This window comes from Lissotriton vulgaris, chromosome 3_1 (assembly GCF_964263255.1).
Source record: "Lissotriton vulgaris chromosome 3_1, aLisVul1.2, whole genome shotgun sequence".
Taxonomy (NCBI): Eukaryota; Metazoa; Chordata; class Amphibia; order Caudata; family Salamandridae; genus Lissotriton; species Lissotriton vulgaris.
In genome coordinates, this window is record NC_141689.1 from 67,451,411 (window position 1) to 67,471,865 (window position 20,455).

Below are 20,455 nucleotides of genomic sequence, written 5' to 3' on the forward strand. Positions count from 1 at the left end.
CTTAAATATGCAGGGTGGCGCAATAGAAGTGATGTTATCAGAATTAGCAAACAGCAGGCGAATGTGTGGCTAAGTGATCAAGTTGTTGGAAGAGGCTACAATGAGGAATACTCATGGTTAAACACTTTGAACGGCGATGAGGAATGTATACACAATACCAATGCAGTCAGATGTAGTTTTGAAAATGATGGCCACAATGAGTGTGAAAGTAGAATGGGAAACAATTATTGTGATACCAGTGATGTTATTGATGAACCAGTGTATGACGAAGAAAGCATTGACCAAGATAATGCACGTGACAATGAGTACAGTAATGTTCCTTGTTCAGAGGTTGCAGGTTCTTCCACTGAAGACTGTATACATGGAGGGTGACAAGGGACATGTACCAAGTTGGGCAGGATTGCAAAGTTACCCAGTATGTACAAAGATTTTGATGTGAGTTAGTGCTCCCTTTAGAAAGGGAGATGTTGTAGGTCTAGTTGTTTACAGTTAGCTCACGAGCCATTGGCCGCATAGCTCGCGCAGCTGTTAGCTGACAAGGTGTATAAAAGTGACGTCAGTGCCTCAGCTGGCACTGACAGCTTCGCCCTTCTTTCCTGTCGGTCACCTGTTCCTCCCAGCAAGTTCCTTCACTATAATAAATTCTTTATTTGATGACAGTTCGTTCATTCGTGATTATTACACATTGTCACTACAACAGTGCAGTGACTAAATACAAAAACAAAGAGAAAAGTCTAAAACTAACTGAAACATATGTATAATAAAGTGCTCAAGTCCACTATCTGCACATCCCGCCCACATCCAGCCACTCCCCTTCTTCTCATCTGCCTGTGATTCAATGTCTCCCTTAATATTCCCCCAGGTCTGAGCCTGTCACTCGGATCTCTCGAGGTCGAATCAAGCCTGTGGCACATATCAAGAGTTTAGGTGCAGGAGTGACAGCAGAGGCAGCGGCTGTGCACAAACGGATGGGCGGGGCCTAACCAGGAAAGACTGTGGGACCTGCCGCGAGTGACGTGCCGCGACGCCGCACCAATCCCATGTCTCGGCATGGCTGTGGGCGGGTCCTAACCAGGAAGAAATGCGAGACCTCTCGCGAGTGACGCCACGCCGCACCAATCAGATGTCTCGGCGTTGCTACCTGTCTTTCCTGTTTCCTTTCCATGCTCTGCTGCCCCTGGTGCCCTGGCGTGGGGTGAGAAGCAGGCGGCTCTGGAGTCATGCCCCCCTCGGCGTGCTTCCTGCTGCTCCTGGCCCCCTCCTGCGTCCTCTGCGGTGAGTACGGCACAGCGGGGCAGGCACGCGGCCTTTTATTTATTTTAAATGTACCCGGCCATGCCCCCCAAAGATTCCAAGACCCAACCCCCCAGCCTGCCTGAATGGAAGCAAGCCCATCAGTGTGTGGGAGGAATGCATTTTATTTATTTAATGCAGTTTTATAAAGCGCGGACTTTACCCGAAGGTGTCAGAGCACTGAACAAAAGAACCAGTTTCACTACATGAGAGAACTGTTACAGGAATCGAACAAACAAAAGTAGCTGGCTGCGTGGTGTCTCTGTTGCAGGGTGGGATCCAGGGTGCTGCATCCTTCTGCCCCATGAGCAGGTTATTTCACCCCCCAGTGATTGGAAGCGTCTTCCTCGTCGCTGAATAGTTCACGCGCACTTTGCTCTTCAGTGTGCAATCTGCAGCATCATTGCATTCGCCTTCAGAATGCACTGCAGTGTGGCGCCGGTCTGTGTGTATATTTAGTCAGTTACCTGTATTAGAGTTTATGTTCTAACCTTTGCTGGCTCTTGTCTGTAGCTCGTGGCTGTATTGGCTTTTAGTCTGTGGTCTGTATTGACAATTAGTCTGTTGCATAGTTTTTGCGCTGAGCTTGCATCTTGTTCTTAAGGCTGCTTGTTTTTATAAGGCTAATCTGGGGAAACTTCTTTAGGTGCTTCTTCTTAATAAAAAGTGCCTCGGTAACCGACCAATGTGAAGCATACGTGGCCCGTCAATCGTTCAGTCATTTTTAACAATTTTATTAATAAACTGCATGATTACTTAAAATCTTTACAGTATGAGAGAGTGAGAACTTGATGAACATCCCCCCCCCACGTGTCCCATCCACTCATGAAAGTAAATATCACTTTAAGTTAAAATACTGACAAATTAGTGCTGTTTAGTTGTCCAAAACAGAATTCTTTTAAAAGAAGTAGAGTGTAGGTTGCACCAATGTTTCCCAATCGTTCAGTAGCCTGTGAGCCTTTACACTAGACTTTTTTTTAATGCACTTCAACTGCTGGTGGAAGGCCAGGACATATACTGATATCTCGATGGCCAGTGAGACAGGCAGATTTCTGCTCCATTTATGAAATAAAAACTCAATGTCAGCTAGTTGAGCATGAGTTGTTTGTTATGAGTTCCTAGTTCCAGAGACCTGGGTGGAGGGGGCCTACGGTCAGCATGAGAAGGTTGTGAGGAACTCCGGGAATCCTGGCCGTCACTCTCAGTCACACAATCACTTGTCAGCGACTGAGCTGATGTAAGGTATGCCAATGATCAGAGGCACAACTAGAGCCGAATTTCGAGGGGGGGGGGTGTTGGAACTGGGGTCACCAGCTCCCCGAGGGTAGCATGGCATGAGCGGGTAGGCATCCGAAAGCTTATGTGTAAAGCGACCATACAGCACTTGCAACCACTGAGACAGAAAAATGGGCACGCAATAAGTGACGCCACTCCAGTGAGTATGTGTAAAAATTAAATAACTTTTATATTTAGAGCAGAGTCAGGGTAATGAAGAATTCACAGTATGGTTAGCTTATTAGCTTTCCTTTAAAATACATGTGTGACAACACTTGGCAATAAATACTGGATGAATAAATATTAAATAATAAACAACCACAGGCCTGACCTTGGCCTTCCTTCTTATCATCACCTGTAAGAATTACATTATAAAGACATGTAGATAAATAACTGTAGGCTCCTAGTAAATTTAGCACTACGTGGAAGAAAACATTTCATTAGGAATAAACATCCTCCTGTGATGGATTAACCATTTCCTTAATCGGGAATAACCTCTTTAGGAATAAGCATTAAGCAGGTTAACAGTTGAAGGAAAACTTTTCATTAGTTATGCATCAACCTTTCAATCAATATGCATTTCACCATATTATGCATCAACACATTTCATTAGAGGCCAAGCATTTTCTTAGCAGTAACCTCTTTACTCTACAGATTAAATTATCATCTAAGAGGGCATCAGCAGACCCCTAACTAGGGTAGAATAACCATCCTACTAGGTACGGACTAACATCTCACCACCCCCATGACTAAACAGGCCATTAACACTCCGGTAGGAAGAACCATCCCCTAAGCGTAGGTAAAACGTTTCCTTAGTCATGAATAAACATTTCAGGGAATAGGAGTAACCCTTCCTCTGGAACAAAAATTGAGCTTTCGTTGACATTCAACAACTTCCCTATTTCATTAGGTATACTCTTGTTTGCAGGTGAGAATCAACATTCCATAGAGCCCACCTCTGCAAGAAATTCATGAGAATCATTTAGGCATGTTTCATGTAGAGCTACACCTAACCACCTGTAGGCATTCAGGGGGTGTAACATTGAACAGGAGCCACCCTATTTCATTAAAGGTAGAATATTCAATTTTCTGTTGTGAACATTTCATTAGGGTATTATGCACGTTTCTTTTAAATACAAAGCACTTCATTAAGCTACAAATACACTATGCGAAAGGGCCTACATTTGCTGGCATTTAGCTTATATACTCCTCCCCTGGATCAGGAGTAAACATGTTCAGTTCCAGGTAACCTTCCCTTTTCCCCTAACAGGGGTTACATTCCTATGTTCCCCAGTCTCAGGACCTAATTGATGACCTGTCCTGGTTTTAGTACTGTCAGGGGCCAATCGGGCCCAACAATAGACTTCCCCAGGGAAGAATAATCTGGTTGTTGTTCAGGGCCTAACAGTAGCCTACGAGGAACTAATCCTCACCCAGGGGCTACTTTTACCCACAAACTGACTCTAAAGGCTTGGTCCTCGTTCTCGCCCCCATCAGGGGCCTTCTGTTAACAAAATTAACGACCAAAAAGACCCACATCAGTCTTGTCCCCAGGGGAGGGGTGAGCTCTGGCCCTATCTGGCCTTTCACCCTACTCCCCGGGATTACCTCAGTCTTCGGCCCTTTAAAGAGCCCTTGTGGCAGACTCCCCCCCCCCCCCCCCCCCGCCCCGCCCGTCCTCGGGGACGAGCAGGCCCTCCGACAGGCCTCTCAAACGATTACCACGGGGGCCGGGGCTGGCAGGTGGGGGCTTGCAGACTCCTCCAGGGTGCCCGCGCCGGCTCTTCTCCTGGTCCCAGGCCTCCCAAGGCTTCCCCGGGCCCAGGACCAATCAGGCAGCAGAATAGAGGAGGTGCGCCCGTAGCAGCGGGGCTCGCCTCCCACGGGCCAATGAGTGCGCGGCGGGGCCTGCGACCAAAGCAAGCCCCCGTCACGTGATAGGGGATGCAGGCTTCAAGACCTGACAGGCCCAGCGCGGCCTGACGTGAACTCCTGCGGCCCTCTCCTCACACCGGGGGCCACCGCGACAGATTTCCAAATGGGCAGGAGGCTCCCCAGTCAATCGTGGCGGCCTCCCAAAGGCTCCGAAGACCGCTACAGCCACTGCACGCGTTCAGTCCCGATCCGGCCCACAGCTCCACCGTGGCAGTGGGGTATTCAGTTAACACTCCTCCCCCTCACAGCAATCCAAATAGATAAAGCGCCCGTAAGCTTCGCGGCACTTCTTAGATCACAGCGCTCAGTAGAGCTAGCGCCTAGAGCACTTCCACAGCGCTTGGGACAGAATTTCAGCGCTAGTCAGGTGGCACCCCAAGAAGAACTCTAGGGTAATGAAGCAAGTCTGGAGGCTAGCGCTGCACAGTGGTAGCGCTTAGCAGTACATGAAGTGCCAGAACAGATACAGCAGGACAACAGCTCAGGCAGATATAGCGCTTCAGAAATCCTACAGCCTCGAGGATCACAGCGCACTCTGGCAGCATCAGCAGGCTCAGTGCTTCTCACAGGGACACAGTAGATAAACGCTTGAGGGGCAATATGACGCTTAGGCAGCAGACAGTTTATTTAAGTTGGCAGCAGGACCAACAGGACAGGACACATATCCGTGTCAAACCAACCAAAGGGATCCCAGGTGGCGTCAGGGAGCGCGGGGAGCGGCACAGCGCCAATACCTGGTTGATTTCTTAATAGTTCTGTGGTGATTTTGTTTCTTCTTGGCGCAGCTGTTTCTTGCGCCCTTGTAACTTTACGTCTCTTGGTTTCTTAAAAAGGGGAAGGGGGTCGAGTTGATGGCTGTATCAGTTCTCCTCAGCCAGTCTCCTCAAGTAGTCTCTGGGTTTTCCTTCCGCCGGGCCAGATCAGGGGGGCAAGTTCAAGATCCCTCAACACTTGATAGGCAGCGCTAGACTCTGTCTCCACCAGTGTCATAGGTCCCTGTCCAGGCCCCCACCGCCTAAACTCCTGCGTAGGTTCTTCCCCAGGTCTGTGCTCCCTCAGTCTGACAGGAAAGTTTCCCTCCCTTTCCTTTTATAGTGCCAGTTGACAGTTGGTAGTGGCAGTTGGTGCCACCTCACCTGTTCCAGAAGGTTCCAGGTGGTTCTAGGAGGTTCCACCATTCTGACTATGGGCAGGCTAGTATAGATGCATTGTCTGGAGGGTTCTAGCCAGCTCCTGACCACTAGAATGCTCCCACAAAGACCGCGCTGCAGTAGCAGGGGTCAGTGGCGGCCATGTTAGGGGAAGTGGGCACCTGCACCTTAACATTACTTTAACATTACACAGGGGTTTCTTCACTACACAAGGCCTATACCCTTTTGTTACAATAGGGGGCACCCTAAATTAAAGGAATAAAAAGCGAAAAATTCTGGGGAAAGGGCCAAGTCCTACAGGGGGGCTAAGAAAAAATTTCGGGGGGGGGGGGGCTGAACCTTTAATCAGTAGGTAGAGTGGAGCTGCAGGGGCTCTTAGAAGGGGTGAAACAACTGCAAGGCCTAATTAACATTCAAATGGTCTTTTAAAGACCTGTTGAATGTTCGGGTGCGGCTCTGCGTGTGCCCGGGATCTGTCTCATCCCGGGCTGCCACACACGAGGGGGGGCTGAAGCCCGGTGAGTCCAATGGGTGTTGCGCGCCTGCCAATGATATACCTTGTTTCCCATGCACATTATCGGAAGGACGGGTTCCATGACAAAGAGATAAGTAGGTCCTGAGGGCAGAGAATTGGGAACCGTTTTGGAAACACATACTTTTTAGCAGAGCACTAAAAACTGAAATCAACACCGTATTTAAATAGCGCTTAAAACCACTGAAGTGCTAATGCTACAGAATGGAGAATGCCCTTGCCAAGGGCATTGTTTTTTTTTTAAATGCTTGGAGAAGAAGGAGAAAGACGTAATATTGGACTTTATGTTGGAACGTAATTGAGAGGAAAAAGAGGTCTTGATTTTCTGGTTTGAAGCGGATTGTGCAAGTAAATTGACAGTGTAGGTTTGAGATAGTTTTTACCAGTAGCTGTCTGATTGTCATGAGGATGTAGGATGTCATGCAATCTTATGTATTTTCGTAGATTAGAAAAAACTATCAGTTGCTATCAATCCTTTAAGAATCGTTTGCCTCTACACCAATAGTTTTGTGTTATTTGATTTGCTATGCTGCGTTCTGGAACTGGGATATATATATGTAGTATGTTCTATTTTTGAAGGGACATTGGTGATTCCACTTCTAGCAACCGTCAGTGGTTGCCCTTCTTACTAGAAATATACTAGTTGTTACTGAGTTAATCTTATTTGTACAGATTGCAGCATTTGGGAATAACACACTCACCACTTAATCAATCAAACATTTGTAAAGTGCACTACTCACCCGTGCGGGTCTCAAGGAGCGGAGGGGGGGAGGGGTGCTGCTACTGCTCGAACAGCAAGGTCTTGAGAAGTCTCCTGAAGGTTAGCAGGTTTTGTGTCTGCCGCAGGTGGATGGGGAGGGTGTTCCAGGTCTTGGCGGTGAGGTGGGAGAACGATCTGCCGTCGGAGGTCGCTCTTCGGATGCGGGGAATAAAGGCGAGGGCGAAGTCAGCGGAGCTGGCGGTTCGGGGTGTAGAAGGTGAGTCGTCTGTTGAGGTATACTGGTCCGAAGTTGTGGAGTGCTTTTCGAGCGTGGGTGAAGAGCTTTAAGGTGATCCTCTTGTTGACGGGGAGCCAGTGCAGGTCTCTCAGGTGGGGTGTGATGTGGCGGGGGAGGTCGAGGATGAGGCGTGCAGAGGCGTTCTGTATTCGTTGTAATCGTTTCAGGAGTTTGGTTGATGCTCCTGCGTAGTGGGCGTTGCCGTAGTCCAGCCTGCTGCTGACGAGGGCCTGGGTGACTGTCCTTCTGGTTTCGGTGGGGATCCATCTATAGATTTTGCGGAGCATGTGGAGACTGTTGAAGCAGGAGGATGAGACGGCGTTGACTTGCTTGGTCGTGGAGAGTGATGAGCCGAGGATGAACCCCAGGATGCGTGCGTGGTCGGTGGGCATTGGTGCCGCTCCCAGAGTGGTCTGCCACCAGGAGTCGTCCTGGTGGCATCCTGTCACAAATTACCACCTTTTTGTTTGTTATCCATCGCATTGATACCCATTTTTGGACCTCCAAAGGATGAAAGGTTTAGTAGACCCACCAGATTTGAACCTGTGAATTAGAGGTCAAACACAGATCACTGGAGTGGATGTATTATCCCACTGAGCCCCTAGCCCAGGTGACTCTAGAAAACGTGATATCTGAATCCCTCCTTCTCTAGTTGACCAGATTTGTCAATCAGAAGCAAATTGCCTTGTCTTGATTATTGGGAGTGACTGTGTGCAATCATTTTGCAGTGACTGCTATATCATTGCGCTTTAAAGTAAGGATAGTTAAATATGTATGTTCTTTTTCTCTTCACAATGATATGGAGGTACATTTATTTCTCTTAACGATTTGGCAGGAAACGTATCTTGATACTCCCAGTTGGTGTACAGAATCTTGCATTATCTCCAAATACCCTCCATTCACTTTATAACTATCAGGCTATAGATACAAGTGTGGTGTTCTCAACAGGAAATAACCATGCAGGAACATCCAGGCAAGAGGCACGTAAGGTTTATTCACCTCAGTCATCAACAGCAAATCTCAACTGCCCCACATGGAATACAGTCATAGGAATTCTACAACAAACATTTTATATAGGATGTACAATGAGGTTCTACATAGAACCTAATACGTCACCCCCCCTCCTTTACAATAGAATAATAAGAATGAAACAAAAGGAAAATAAATAAACCCACAAAAGACAGAGATACAATATAAGCATGTCAAACACAGTCTTTCATGTACACAGGAAGTCTGCGCACCCTCTGACCCCTCTCCCTTGCATTACCAGACAGCCCAGAAGGTCCTGTAAGAGAGGGAATAACACCTGTCGATGAGGGATAAGAGCCAGTTCAACCTCAAACTCTCAGCTGAAGGAACATTTCTATTAACTACAACCACACAGCTCTTATTCCAAATCCTACTATCTTCAGTCTTGACCGCATTTTTAAAGCTCTTTACCACACTCCTAAATTTTGGAATATTTAGACCAGGGTTGACATCCAACAGGAGTTTTAATCTTCACCCGGTCAACCACCTTCACCTCATTGGTTGGAGCACGTTTCTTTTCATCAAAATACATTTTACTATTAAACTACTTATCCAGTTTAACCTCATCCACCCTGGAAACAATTTCGAGTTAGAAGCCCTACCCTTGAATAACTCAAAGGGAGTTCTCCCCTTGGATTGCTAATCCATTGTGCTTTGCACGCGTGGGTTCGTATCCCATCCTCGTCGCCAAATAAGTGGTGTTTTCAACAGGACATAACCATGCAGGAACATCAAGGTAAGAGGCACGTAAGGTTTATTCACCTCAGCCATCAACAGCAAATCTCAACTGCCCCACATGGAATACAGTCATAGGAATTCTACAAAAAACATTCTATATAGAATATACAATGATGTTCTACATAGAACCTAATACAATGTCGCAACAAGATAAATAGGCCCACATTATGAATAGGGCTCCCGGTTTTCCGTTTTTACGGATTTTTACATATAAATACAGACGGAAATGTATTTTTCCTTTGTCTGTATTTATATGTAAAAACGGCAAAATACGAGTAAATGAGTTCAGGGTCTTGAAGTGCCCCAGATCAATCCGCCTTAAAAGCCGCTCCTGACACTCCCTCTGTCCCTCTGCAGCCTCGAGCTCCTGCCCTCCCTCCCCCCACCCCACGTAAGAAGTAGCAGCACCAGCTGTTCGCATCCCTGTGTTTGTTTTTGTTTCTCTTGTGATCTGCTTGGCTGTGCACCGTAACCCCTGCCATAGCACCCTGTAGTCCATCAGACCTCACCTATTACTGTCCTCTCTGCGCACATCCTGTCTTCCTAGCTCCCGCTTTTCCTTCTCTCCCTTCTACCTGCCTTCATCTTTCTCACTCTACCCTCGCCTCGCTCTCGTCTCCCTTCCCTCATCTGTGCACTTACTGCTTTCTCTGCCGCTCTCCTTTCCTCTTCTCACCCCCTCTCCCTGTGAGCTCTCCTCCTCTCTCTCGGAATAATGCCCTGTCTTTCAGTGATCGCTTACAAATGGTGTGATTCCCTGCGCTCACTAATGCTAAAGCATATCACTAGGTAGAAAAAAAAGTGCAGCCGCTTTGAGGGTCGGAAGGGGGGGGCCTTGATGCATGTTTCTTTGTCTCCCCCCCGCCCCTCCCCTCCCCCCTCCTTCTCCCCGCCCAGTTAGTTATTTTTGAACAGTGGAGCAAGACAAAATTATGCCCTCCTCTTCCCAACCTACAGCTTTGCATAATGAGATGAGGGGCCCGAGACGTCACCGGTCTTGGGGTCAATGGGTGCCCCCCGACAGGTTGAGCCAATCCTTAAAGGTGCACTTGCTGTTCCCGTTGTTTTCCAAAGTCGGCCGCCTTAACCGTTGAACCACTGATTATCTGTTTAAATGGGGTTTGAAGCCGCTTCAGCAATTGGCAGAGAGTTTGGCGCCAGTCCGTCCCCCCCCAACCCAACCCTGTGCGGGACTTTATCACCTCCACCCCTCCGATCGACAAAAGCCTGGTCACGGAGGTGGTCGCAACCCTGGTGTTTTCCCGTATGGGGGGTGGCCTCCTCCTGACTTGGGTACAGACAGTTGGCCATGCCTCTGTGGCAGAGGTATGCAGGGTTGGCCGTACTAAGGTGGGTGCCCTGCCCAACGGTTTAGGGGGTTATGAGGACGCCCACGGGGGCTACGGGCACATTAAGCGACAGTTTTCACATGCGCCATGGGTACTGATAAAATGCCTGCCACGGGAGATTACCGTCTCGAAGCAGAGCGCTGATGGGTTGCTGACTTCACTCTGAAGGCACCAAAAGGTTGCAAAGGATGTCAGTATCTCGGCTGCCGAGTATCCGCTTTTTTTTGGGGGGGGGCTGGTCCCGCCTCTGCTTCCCGCAGATGTTAAATATCCCGTCGGAGGGTGCAGAGCTCTTCCACCTTGCTTCGTTCAAAGCTCAACCTGGACTCCCGTGTCGGCTCGTGGTCATATTGCTGCATGGGAGCGGTGAGCGTCGCATGGCCCTCTCTCCATGGTCATATCGCGGGTGAGTGACTAGGGCCTCAGGAGGACAGTGGGTTGCACAGAAGTGTCTTTTGCATCGAGCAAGCATGCCCCGTCACCATGGTGAATCTGCATAGGCTAGTGAATTGGGCACTCAATCGTATTAGGAGTGAGTAGAACACTTCCGGGTCTTGGAAAACTTCAATGACTGGTTCATTGTTCTTCTAACTGTACAGGGCCTTGACTCGGAAGCTTTCAAGGACTGAGAGGAAAGTAAATAATACTCTACCTAGTAGCCCAGAGGAGAGTTCGGTAACAAACAGGGACAGCGAGCAGACAGGAAACAGCAGACATTGTAATTGTATTTATATAGCGCTTACTCCCCCAAAATAGTCTATATGTAGCATTTGTTCCATTTTACCAAGAATCTTAGTCTTGTCTTGAGCGTTTATTTATCAATCTAATGCATTATGGGGGGTAGTCTGCTTCATACCAATCAACACTTTTTGGTATACAGAAACATGGTTTACGTAGCTCAGTGTGCCACAAATACTAAAGCTACCATCATTCCTGGTAGGAGTGCTGAATTCTGGCTCTGGTCCCTGATGCCTGGGTGTATCTGGTTGTTCGTTTTTTTTCCTCTTTAGCTAAGTCCGACTAAATGTGCAGGTTTAATAATACTCCTATATGTGATAGATACCAAAGACCAGAAGCCTGTTTTGACCAGTCCTTCTGCCATCCAACTATTTTAGAACTGTGCAAACTCCTCAGATGTGTACATAAAATGTAACTTTGGTCCTGAATTTTGACCCTTTGTCCTGAGTTTTTACAGTCACTGCCCAGAATGTCCCATGTTGCCAGTTGGCGACCCTCCTAGGACCCTCCAAGGTTTACAGCCTAGACCCTGGACACCTGGGTTCGAGTCTCAGTAACGACGATAAACAAAACATCCTGTGATTCTGGGCAAATCACTTAATCTCCCCATGCCTAACAAAAAAAATGAATGTGTGTCCTCATGTAACATAACTGGTGCTATGTAAAGCGCTCTGATACCCGATTCAGTTCGGGTCTAGTTCGCGCTATATGAAACTTAAAAAAAAAAAAAAGGCAACTTTTTCATGTGAATGTATTGTGTTGACTGTGAGAAGTTGGCCCGATATGCAGCGTTCGCTATTCTAGCGACCACTATGCATCGGTCTAAACGACCCTTATGGTGATTGGTTGTAAGTCAACCTTGGACCAGCTATCCTAGTAGCGTGGATACGAGCAGTCTTCGGGCTAAACTCTAGAGGGCGTGTTAAGCCAGCTGTAATACCATCACATACCCCTTGAACACCAAGTGAAAGGACACCACACAAGTGTTATGAAAATAAACAGTGTATTTATTAGAATCACAACAGCCCTGGACTCTTTATGAGGACAGGGTACTAAGCACAGAACAAAACTCTTAGGAAAATACTTCAAGTGCACAATTAAAACAAGTGCCCGAGGGCACGGAAAGTTCTAGTGGTCTCGGGCGGACCCGATAAGGCAAGTCGGAAGCGAGGGACTCAGGACCCTTAAGTAAGGAGGCTATGCAGACACCGCAGTGTCGGAGTTACCTAGCCACAAGGGCTGCGGCTGCACAAGTCTTACAGGCGTCGGGGGTCTTCGCTGACGAGCCAGGAGTCGGAAGGAAGGAGTTGCTGGCCGGCGACCAGTGATGAATAGTTCGTAGAGATCCAAGCCTGGATCAGAGATCGTTGATACCTGAAAGCAGAGGGGACCAAGTTCGTACTACTAGCCAGTAGTCAGAGGGTACCAGGAAGGTACTGGATGGCCGTCACCTCGACTAGGTGAGTGGGCGACGCTAGGCTCTGCAGTCTCACGGACCAGGAGGCGTTGTCGGCGACCAGGATGGAGGTGCGAGCTGTCCCACGAAGATTGATGCTGTCGGCGTCGCTGGGCCCAGGATTGGGGCAACAAGCCTTGGCAGATTTCAGGGCCACGTGGTGGGCCTAAAATGGCGTCTTGAGTGGACCAGGAGGGTCCGCGGTGCTCCTCTCGTAAAAAGGAGCAGACGGCTAGTCTGGAGCAACCAGACCAGCAGCGTTGGTTGTTGTTCGTCGTCAAAGGGTCACGAGCCAGCGGCTAGTGATCGGACAACGTACTGAGCAGCGGCAGAAGGGCCCCACGCAGATCGTGGAGATGCTGGGAGACTGCACTTCGGTGCTGGAGCTGCTCAGGGTCGGGGCTTCTCGGACCCCAGAGCACTCACCAGAGAATTCCTTCGGTGGTCGTGCTGGTTAAGAAAGCGTGCAGGTTTTGATGATGGCCGGTCCCTCGAGGTCTCGTCGCACCCACAGATCTCAGCTGAGCTGACGACGTGGGTAGAGATCAGAGGTGCCAGGGAAGCCGGTTCTCGTCGAGCTGGGTCGTCGGATTCCTGAGGAAGGACTTGCAGCAAACCGCAGAGTTCTTAGACGGTGCCTGCGGGTGCAGGGTGACTACTCCTTAGCCACAAGGGAGAAATCTTGAGAAGAGTCTCGAATGTCCTTTCGTAGAAAGTAGTTCTTGATTCAAAGATGATCTAATTTGGAAGGGTCCCCGCTCCGGCCTTTATCCTAAAGAAAGGGGTGGGTACATGACTAGGTCCTGCCCTAGGGGTGGGACCAGGAAGGGGGGTAGTTACACCCCTCTCCCCTGCCGGACTTTCCCCAGGTCAGGGACGGCGCGCCCCTCGAACTGGTTCTAACCGGCAGATACGTAGTGAGCACCGGGGTGCCACTCCGCAGTCACCTTCCTGCGAAGCCCTACCTACCCAGAATACACAAACCCTGTCTGGGACGGTGCGAACACCGCCCCTGACAGGAAACCCTTTGTCCAAGCTCTCCTCGCTGGAAGGACTCCCAGCAGCAGGAGGTCAGACTCGCGTCTGTGGTGGCAGCATCCATTTTGTGGAGCTGAGGCTTCGGCTAACTTTAACCGGGGTTCACAGTTACGTACATGTCGTGTCCCTCTAGAAGGGCGGAATGCTAACCTCGTCGCCAGAATTGGTGAGGGGGCAGCATCCCGATTCGTATGACACCTTACTCGACATGTCTTGATAACGCTATACCGAAGTTACCGATATGATACGCGTTATCATGGAACAGCCATTGGGTCTTGGTTCCGCAAGCTGCAACCGGGCTCGGCTCGTGCCAGAGCCCAGTTCACACGATTCCACGCACTCTGCCTTCAGGATTGTTAAGGCCTGCCATAGGAGTGACTGATAGGAACTCGGGTGTCCATTTTGAGTTTAGATATAGGGATACTATACCTACAGCAACGGGCGAGTACGCCACGTTGTCCCAGCTGTCATGCAGCCAGTTGTGTCAGATTTAGTTGGCCAGCCAGGGGTGGCATAATACATGCTTCAGCCCCTGGTAGGCCCTGGGTTCACCGATGCCCTGAGTTACAGGGTCTGACAGGGTGGCCCAGTTCCAAGTGGGTAATGCACCTAAGGTACACGCATCAATTTAGTGAGAGAACAGCTAGGCTGTGGGTCTGATTGGCAGGCCCACAGCCTGAGAAAGTCGTAAACCAGTGAAACAAAAGCAAAAAGTCCGGGTGATCATAGGATTGCAGACCCTACTCTCCTACATTGACCAATAACAAACGGGCGCAGGTGTGCCTCGTTAATTTAAATAAATGTGGAAAAATACTAGCCGTAGCGTCGTCTTTTGCTTGTGGCAAAAATAAATGTGGATAAATACAGAAAAAATACCCCAAAAATAAATATGGATAAATACAGACGGAAATGGCAAAAAAATAAATACCATAAAACCGGGAGCCCTAATTATGAATGACCTCTTCATTCCGTAAAACCAGTTACTGACCCCATCGCAACCATGAGATCTGCAGGAACACAATGGATCTGCTTATTCCCACAGAGGATTTGGCTCGTGGGAGCGGCTGAAATCTCGATGTGAAAAATCAGGGAGACATGAGAAGTTACTGGTGTAATGAGACTCGGAATTACAAAATAAGTGTTTCCCCATTTCTAAAGGGTTCCTCAGAGTCCCACTTGTAATACCCTGGTAACTCTGGCTCTTAGCAGTTACTAGTACCCACACTAAGGTGACTCTGCTTTGGTAAAGTTACCCGGAGGATCACTCTGCCAATCCAAATAATGCCGATACAGTGAGAGGTTTACAGATCTATAAATTCCCTGTGAATGTATTCCGTGTATGAAGAGGAAATGAAGCTATACAGGAAAAAGGAATTGCAGATTCTCTCTGGAGTACTTGTGGCATGTTCCTAGTCTTAGGTAACATGGCACTGTGCCCTGGGTTGCATTTAATACTAAGAAGTTTTTAGAGGGCTTTGGTCCCATATACTACCCCTTACCTACATTGTCTTAAAAGTTCTGTAGTATATCACTGTATGTGAACTGTGAGACTAAAAACTCATTTGTGTGCAGTAGCTGGCACTTTCAGTAATGCTCGATACTATAGCCATGTAATATTATCATAACGGAGCTCATGCTGCTAGGCCCGGCCGACCCGACCCTCTTCAAGTCACTATGGCCCACCAGTCTAGGCCCCCCCCCGGCCCCGAAAGATAACATCAAAAGCCTGGGGATATGGCTGGACAAGAACCTTACCTTTAACACCCAGGCCACAAAGCTGTCCGCCACCTGCTTTGGACTTCTCCGGACACTGAAAAAGGTCCTCCCCCTGCTCCCATTGGAGGCAAAACAAACAGCTATTCAGGGCATAATACAATCACGCCTAGACTCAAATAACGTCCTATACTTGGGAGCTCCAGAATACACATTAAACAGATTACAACTGGTGCAGAACTGCGCAGCCCGCACCCTACTGCAAATTCCACGAAGAACCCCAGTCAGAGAGGCACTGACCAGCCTTCATTGGCTGCCAGTACGTAAAAGAGTCACCTTCAAGGCAATGTGCATTGCCCATCAGGCCTTCTGGGACTCGGGACCTAAACTCATGCGCAGCCTGGTTAGCCAATACCATCCAGGACGTGAACTACGCTCTAGCCAGGCTTTCATGGCAACAGTCCCCAGAATCAAGAGGTCTAGAGCAGGGGGAAGGATGTTCACCTTCAATGCCTCAAAGATCTGGAACACCCTTCCCCTTCATCTGAGATCTAACCCTAACCTCGCCTCCTTCCGCAAGCAACTTAAAACCCATCTATTCAAAACCCCGTAATCCACTTAGCCCTTATCCCCTCCTCCCAGTCTCCGTCAGCCTCTTACATCACCTCCCTATGGTTCCTTAGCGCTTGGACGCCCCAGGGCAGCAATCGCGCTGTATAAATGTATTTTCATTTCATTTTCATTCATTTATGGATGTCTCTTACAGCAGGTTTTGACACTGGCTGGTAATTACCAAACACTAGACTTGTTAGTATATCTGCCTTGCCCTGCCATGGTAACTTAAAGCGAGCCCCTTGAGTGCTGTACAGTTGCAAGTTTGATTAGAAAGGACATGGCTGAAGGTCCTTCACTCATTAATTCATGTATTTACAGTGGTGGATTCACTAAGTTAGGCGTGTCTGTTTGGAAGTTAAACATTGACTTGGAGTATGGACATTACATCGTGAACAAAGGGCCGGTCAACCATGAACAGTCACATTGACCATGCAGCTTGTAAGGATTTAACTTGCCTTTCTTTTGGTAGCTCTGCTGGTTTGAGTTTATTGGTCCTTTTTTCTTGTTACATACCTTTGCCTTGGGCATATGTGATTGTTGGGCAGGTTTCTGACATGTTATCCATCCCTAACCGATAACTTGGGAATTCTAGTACTTCATCCTTTCATTCCTTTTTGTTTTACCTGCAGGCCATGCGTTTTAGAACATTTGTATAGCATTAGGAGCCCTGGACATCTTTACCAGCTGCTTCAATCTCATTTCATATTGGTTAATTAATGTAATTCCTGAAAATTTAATAGACTGTAAGTGTTGCTTTCATGGCACTTCAGAGTGCCATGGGCTAGTGCAGAGAGCTAGGCGAAGACGTATGAGGTGAGACTGAAGATAGTAAACCTCAACAGCCAGGTGATTTTTATAGCTTCCAAATATGCCCATTGAGATTCCCATGTAGTGCACAACTTTTTAATGTGTGAATATCCAACACCAATTTGCTAGTTTATAAACGGGATAGAAAAACCCAAGATGAGCTGTACATAGAGGTAAATTGCCTGTGGCTTTAAACAACTTAAAAAAACTGAACTTGTTTCTGAGTCTGCCTATATACAAAGACCAGGCCTCGGTTTTCATGGGTTCTCTATAGGGATCTTTGTGTCTGCTATTCAAACTTTGTTCATAACTTAAGCTCTTAATTCCACAATTTAATTACTTTTCTTTACCTCTTTTGACTCCAGTAGGTCTTTTCTAGATGTGTTGACTGTACTAGGAAAACTGTGTTTTTTAAAACTTTTTTTCCATTTCTTTTTCATTGTGGTTGACTTTCTGGGTAACAGTGGCCCACAAAGTGTAGACCAATTCCTTTCTAGGTTTCCCCTGAGCCTGCGTGCACATTTGTTGTCAGCGACATCACTTTAGCTAACAAAAAAACCCATTAAAATGGGCTTAGTGCCCGCCCGTTACTTACCATTGGTTAGCTTCAACGTCACTCTCGTTTCAAGCTAGCTCTTCCATTGCAACCTGTCGTAGCGGCAGCAGTAGGTAAAGCCGAAGTGAAGACGTGACTGATGGTTGTGTGGATTTCTCTGACTTGGCTTTCACGTGGATCCAGTGAAGCAGATCTGAGATAATCGACTTTCCTGAACTGCCGCCTAACTATTGTTCTCTGTACAAAATTTGGCTTCGCGTTATATACATTTGGCACAATGACCTTGAAGTATAGTGGCTACCTATTTGAAATTAAAGACTTTAATGCGTGCAGCTGAACAATTCTCCTTTACAGTCATCGGCTGTGCTTCACACTGGACCTGCTCTGACATGAGTGCTATAGTTGTGTTTTCCTGTCTACAAGCATTTAAATGAAGATTGGGTTCAAGCTTTAAATGCTTGTGACAGATTTCACACAAACTATAGCAAAATGTTTGCAAAAGAGGGAAAGAATGGAAGAGTGTAATCGATTTGGCAGGGTCCAGCATGGGAAGCTGTTTTCAAAAGAGGACTGATGCAGCAGGAAGGATTAACAGAGGATGGAGGTATCTGGCTCAGTACTTTTTCAAAACTTTAAATTACTTAGTTTTTTACATAAAAGTTGATCTATTTATTATTTATTTATGAAGCTTGTAGAGCGCACGGCTACCCCCGACGGGGTTGTCCCGGCGCTAAGACTGTAAGCAGGAAAGGAGATCTACCTATACAGATGAGAATAGCCACGTCTTAAGACGGCTACGGAAGAGTGCTTCAGAGGAGGCAAATCTGAGGTCCAAAGGTAGGCTGTTCCAATATTTGGCAGCGAGGACTGCAAAGGCTCTGCCGCCCTTTCTGGAGCGGCGGAATCGCGGGACAATCATGAGGCGTAGATTATTAGATCGTAAGGATCTGACTGAGTGAGATAGTACTAATCTCTTTCTTAAGTGTTCAGAGCCCGGAAAGCAAGAGTTAGCATTTTGAACTTGATACGACTGGCTATTGGGAGCCAGTGAAGCTCTTTGCGATAAGCTGAAATCGGGTGCCGGAAGGGGATGTTGCCAATCAGCCTCGCCGCCGCATTCGGAACTATTTGTAGACGTTCAATTTGGTATAGGGGGGCCCCAGCGTAGAAGCTGTTGGCATAATCCAAATGAGAGGTAATTAAGGCTTGTGTGACCGTTCTGCGAGCATCTATAGGCAGAAATGGGAAGATCTTTCTCATCATCCGTAGTTTTCCAAAACAGGCTGCAGTGACCTTGTTAATCTGAGGGCCGCAGGAAAGAGTGTCATCAAACTGGAACCCCAGGTTACGAGCAGTGTGAACCGGGATGGGGGGTGGATTGAGTACCGTCGGCCACCACAATGTGGAGGGTATGGTCATTTTTTTATTAAAAAACAAGACCTCCGTCTTGTCGGTGTTGAGTCGGAGATGGTTAGAAGCCATCCTAGAGCAGATTTCGCCCAGACAATGACGAAAGCTGGCGAGGCTGGAGTCAGAGTGATCTCTAAAGGAAAACATCAGCTGTGTGTCATCAGCATAAGAGATCACTCTGACCCCACATGATTCAACTACCTTGGCCAAAGGGGCCAGATAAACATTAAAAAATAATGGACTCAGAGCCGAGCCCTGCAGGACTCCACAAACAAGTGGTTTACACTCAGATTTGAACGGTCTAAGAAGGACCCTCTGCGTACGTCCTTGGAGAAAGGAGCTAATCCATGATAGGGCGGAGCCACCAAGTCCAATCTGCTTCAATCGATCTAAAAGTATCTTGTGGGACACTGTATCCAAAGCGGCGGATAGGTCGAGGAGGACCAACATGGCCTCCTCGCCCCTATCCACACATTCTCGAATGGTCTCCGATACTTCTAGCAGCGCAGTTTCCTTACTGAAACCAGTGCGGAAACCTGATTGGGAATCATGTAGTAAGGAATTGGTCTCCAAATATTCCGCGAGTTGTAGTTGAACGGCCTTTTCCAAGACCTTCGCTGGTTTCGGGAGGAGGGAAATGAGGCGGTAGTTTCAGAATTGCATGGGGTCCGCATCTGTTTTCTTCAAGATAGGTACCAGCATGGCTTCTTTCCAAGCAGTGGGAAATTGGCCTAGATGTAGTGAGGCATTCCATATAGAAGTGAAATGTTAACATGAATATCCTGAGTCTGACCATATCAAATATGTGTACGTTTCACAGTACCTGTGGTCTATACGGACACTTATTTAATATTTGCTCTTATCAGTAAATTGTTGTGGAATTACAGCAGTTATTTCTTTGGCGACATATATTCACCCCAGGCCCCGAGGAAATATTTTTTTTTTCTTTTAGCTCCATCACACAGGAGTATGTTGCTAGGAAAGGTGGACTCGGATCCAGGGATGATCTGAGCTGTAAAGTCTCCTGACTTGAATGGAGATCCAGTTTTTTTGATCTAGGTTTACAGCACAGCGATCACCAGACATTTATGTTAGCATCACTAGAGAGGGACTTCAGCTCTTCCCACATGTTGGATACCAGGAGTACATGTTTTAATTGGTCATAAGTTGTGTGCTTGCTCAACAAAGTGCTTCCCTCCTCATGATTGTGATTATTTGTTTTTTTTTTTAATTCAGCTGCCTAAGATTGAAAGGGGCATATTCATGACGTTGTAATACTATATAAGTGTCTTAGATAACTAGTTAAGTTATGGTGTTTTTCTCTGGCAGCAGCACAGATGGGAGGAGGGCAGTTTTAACTTAAAAAGATGTTTAGGTTTAACTTGTCAGTGCAACTGTCACCCGACCTTTTAACCTGCACCGATATTATTGTATAGTTCTTTGCTTCCACACAAATACATATCCATTCCCACGCTATTTGTTTGTAGTGCTTACAATTACCATACAGCATTCCTTTGAAGCCAGAACTGTTGGCACTGCCAGTGCTTGTTTTAAGATTTCCAAGTTTGTCGGTTTGGGAAGTTTAGATTAAAGCAGTGAAAAACACCCTTCTCAGCTGGGCGGAAACTGTTGAACTTGCAATCAAGGGCTTCACGGCTCATGGATGGTGGCAGTCTGGGAGTCTCCTGTTCCACACTGCCACGGGCATTGGCTCACAAGCACCTGGCCCACCGCCTTGTACTTTATCTCAGAAGCCATGGCCCGCAGACCCCCAGCCAACATTTGCCTTGCCTTCTCACACTCATACCTGCCCAAAAAATGA

General features: G+C 47.6%; 1 protein-coding gene across 1 annotated transcript in view; it reads left to right on the plus strand.

Moving 5' to 3' along the window:
- The first annotated feature begins 1,109 nt into the window (after positions 1-1,109).
- Positions 1,110-20,455, plus strand: part of PRADC1 (protease associated domain containing 1) — a 61,770-nt gene continuing 42,424 nt past the window's right edge. Inside the window, exon 1 of the mRNA XM_086960100.1 lies at positions 1,110-1,275. Coding sequence (XP_086816226.1) covers positions 1,221-1,275 — 55 coding nt within the window. The 5' untranslated portion in view covers positions 1,110-1,220. The remainder of the gene's footprint in view (positions 1,276-20,455) is intronic.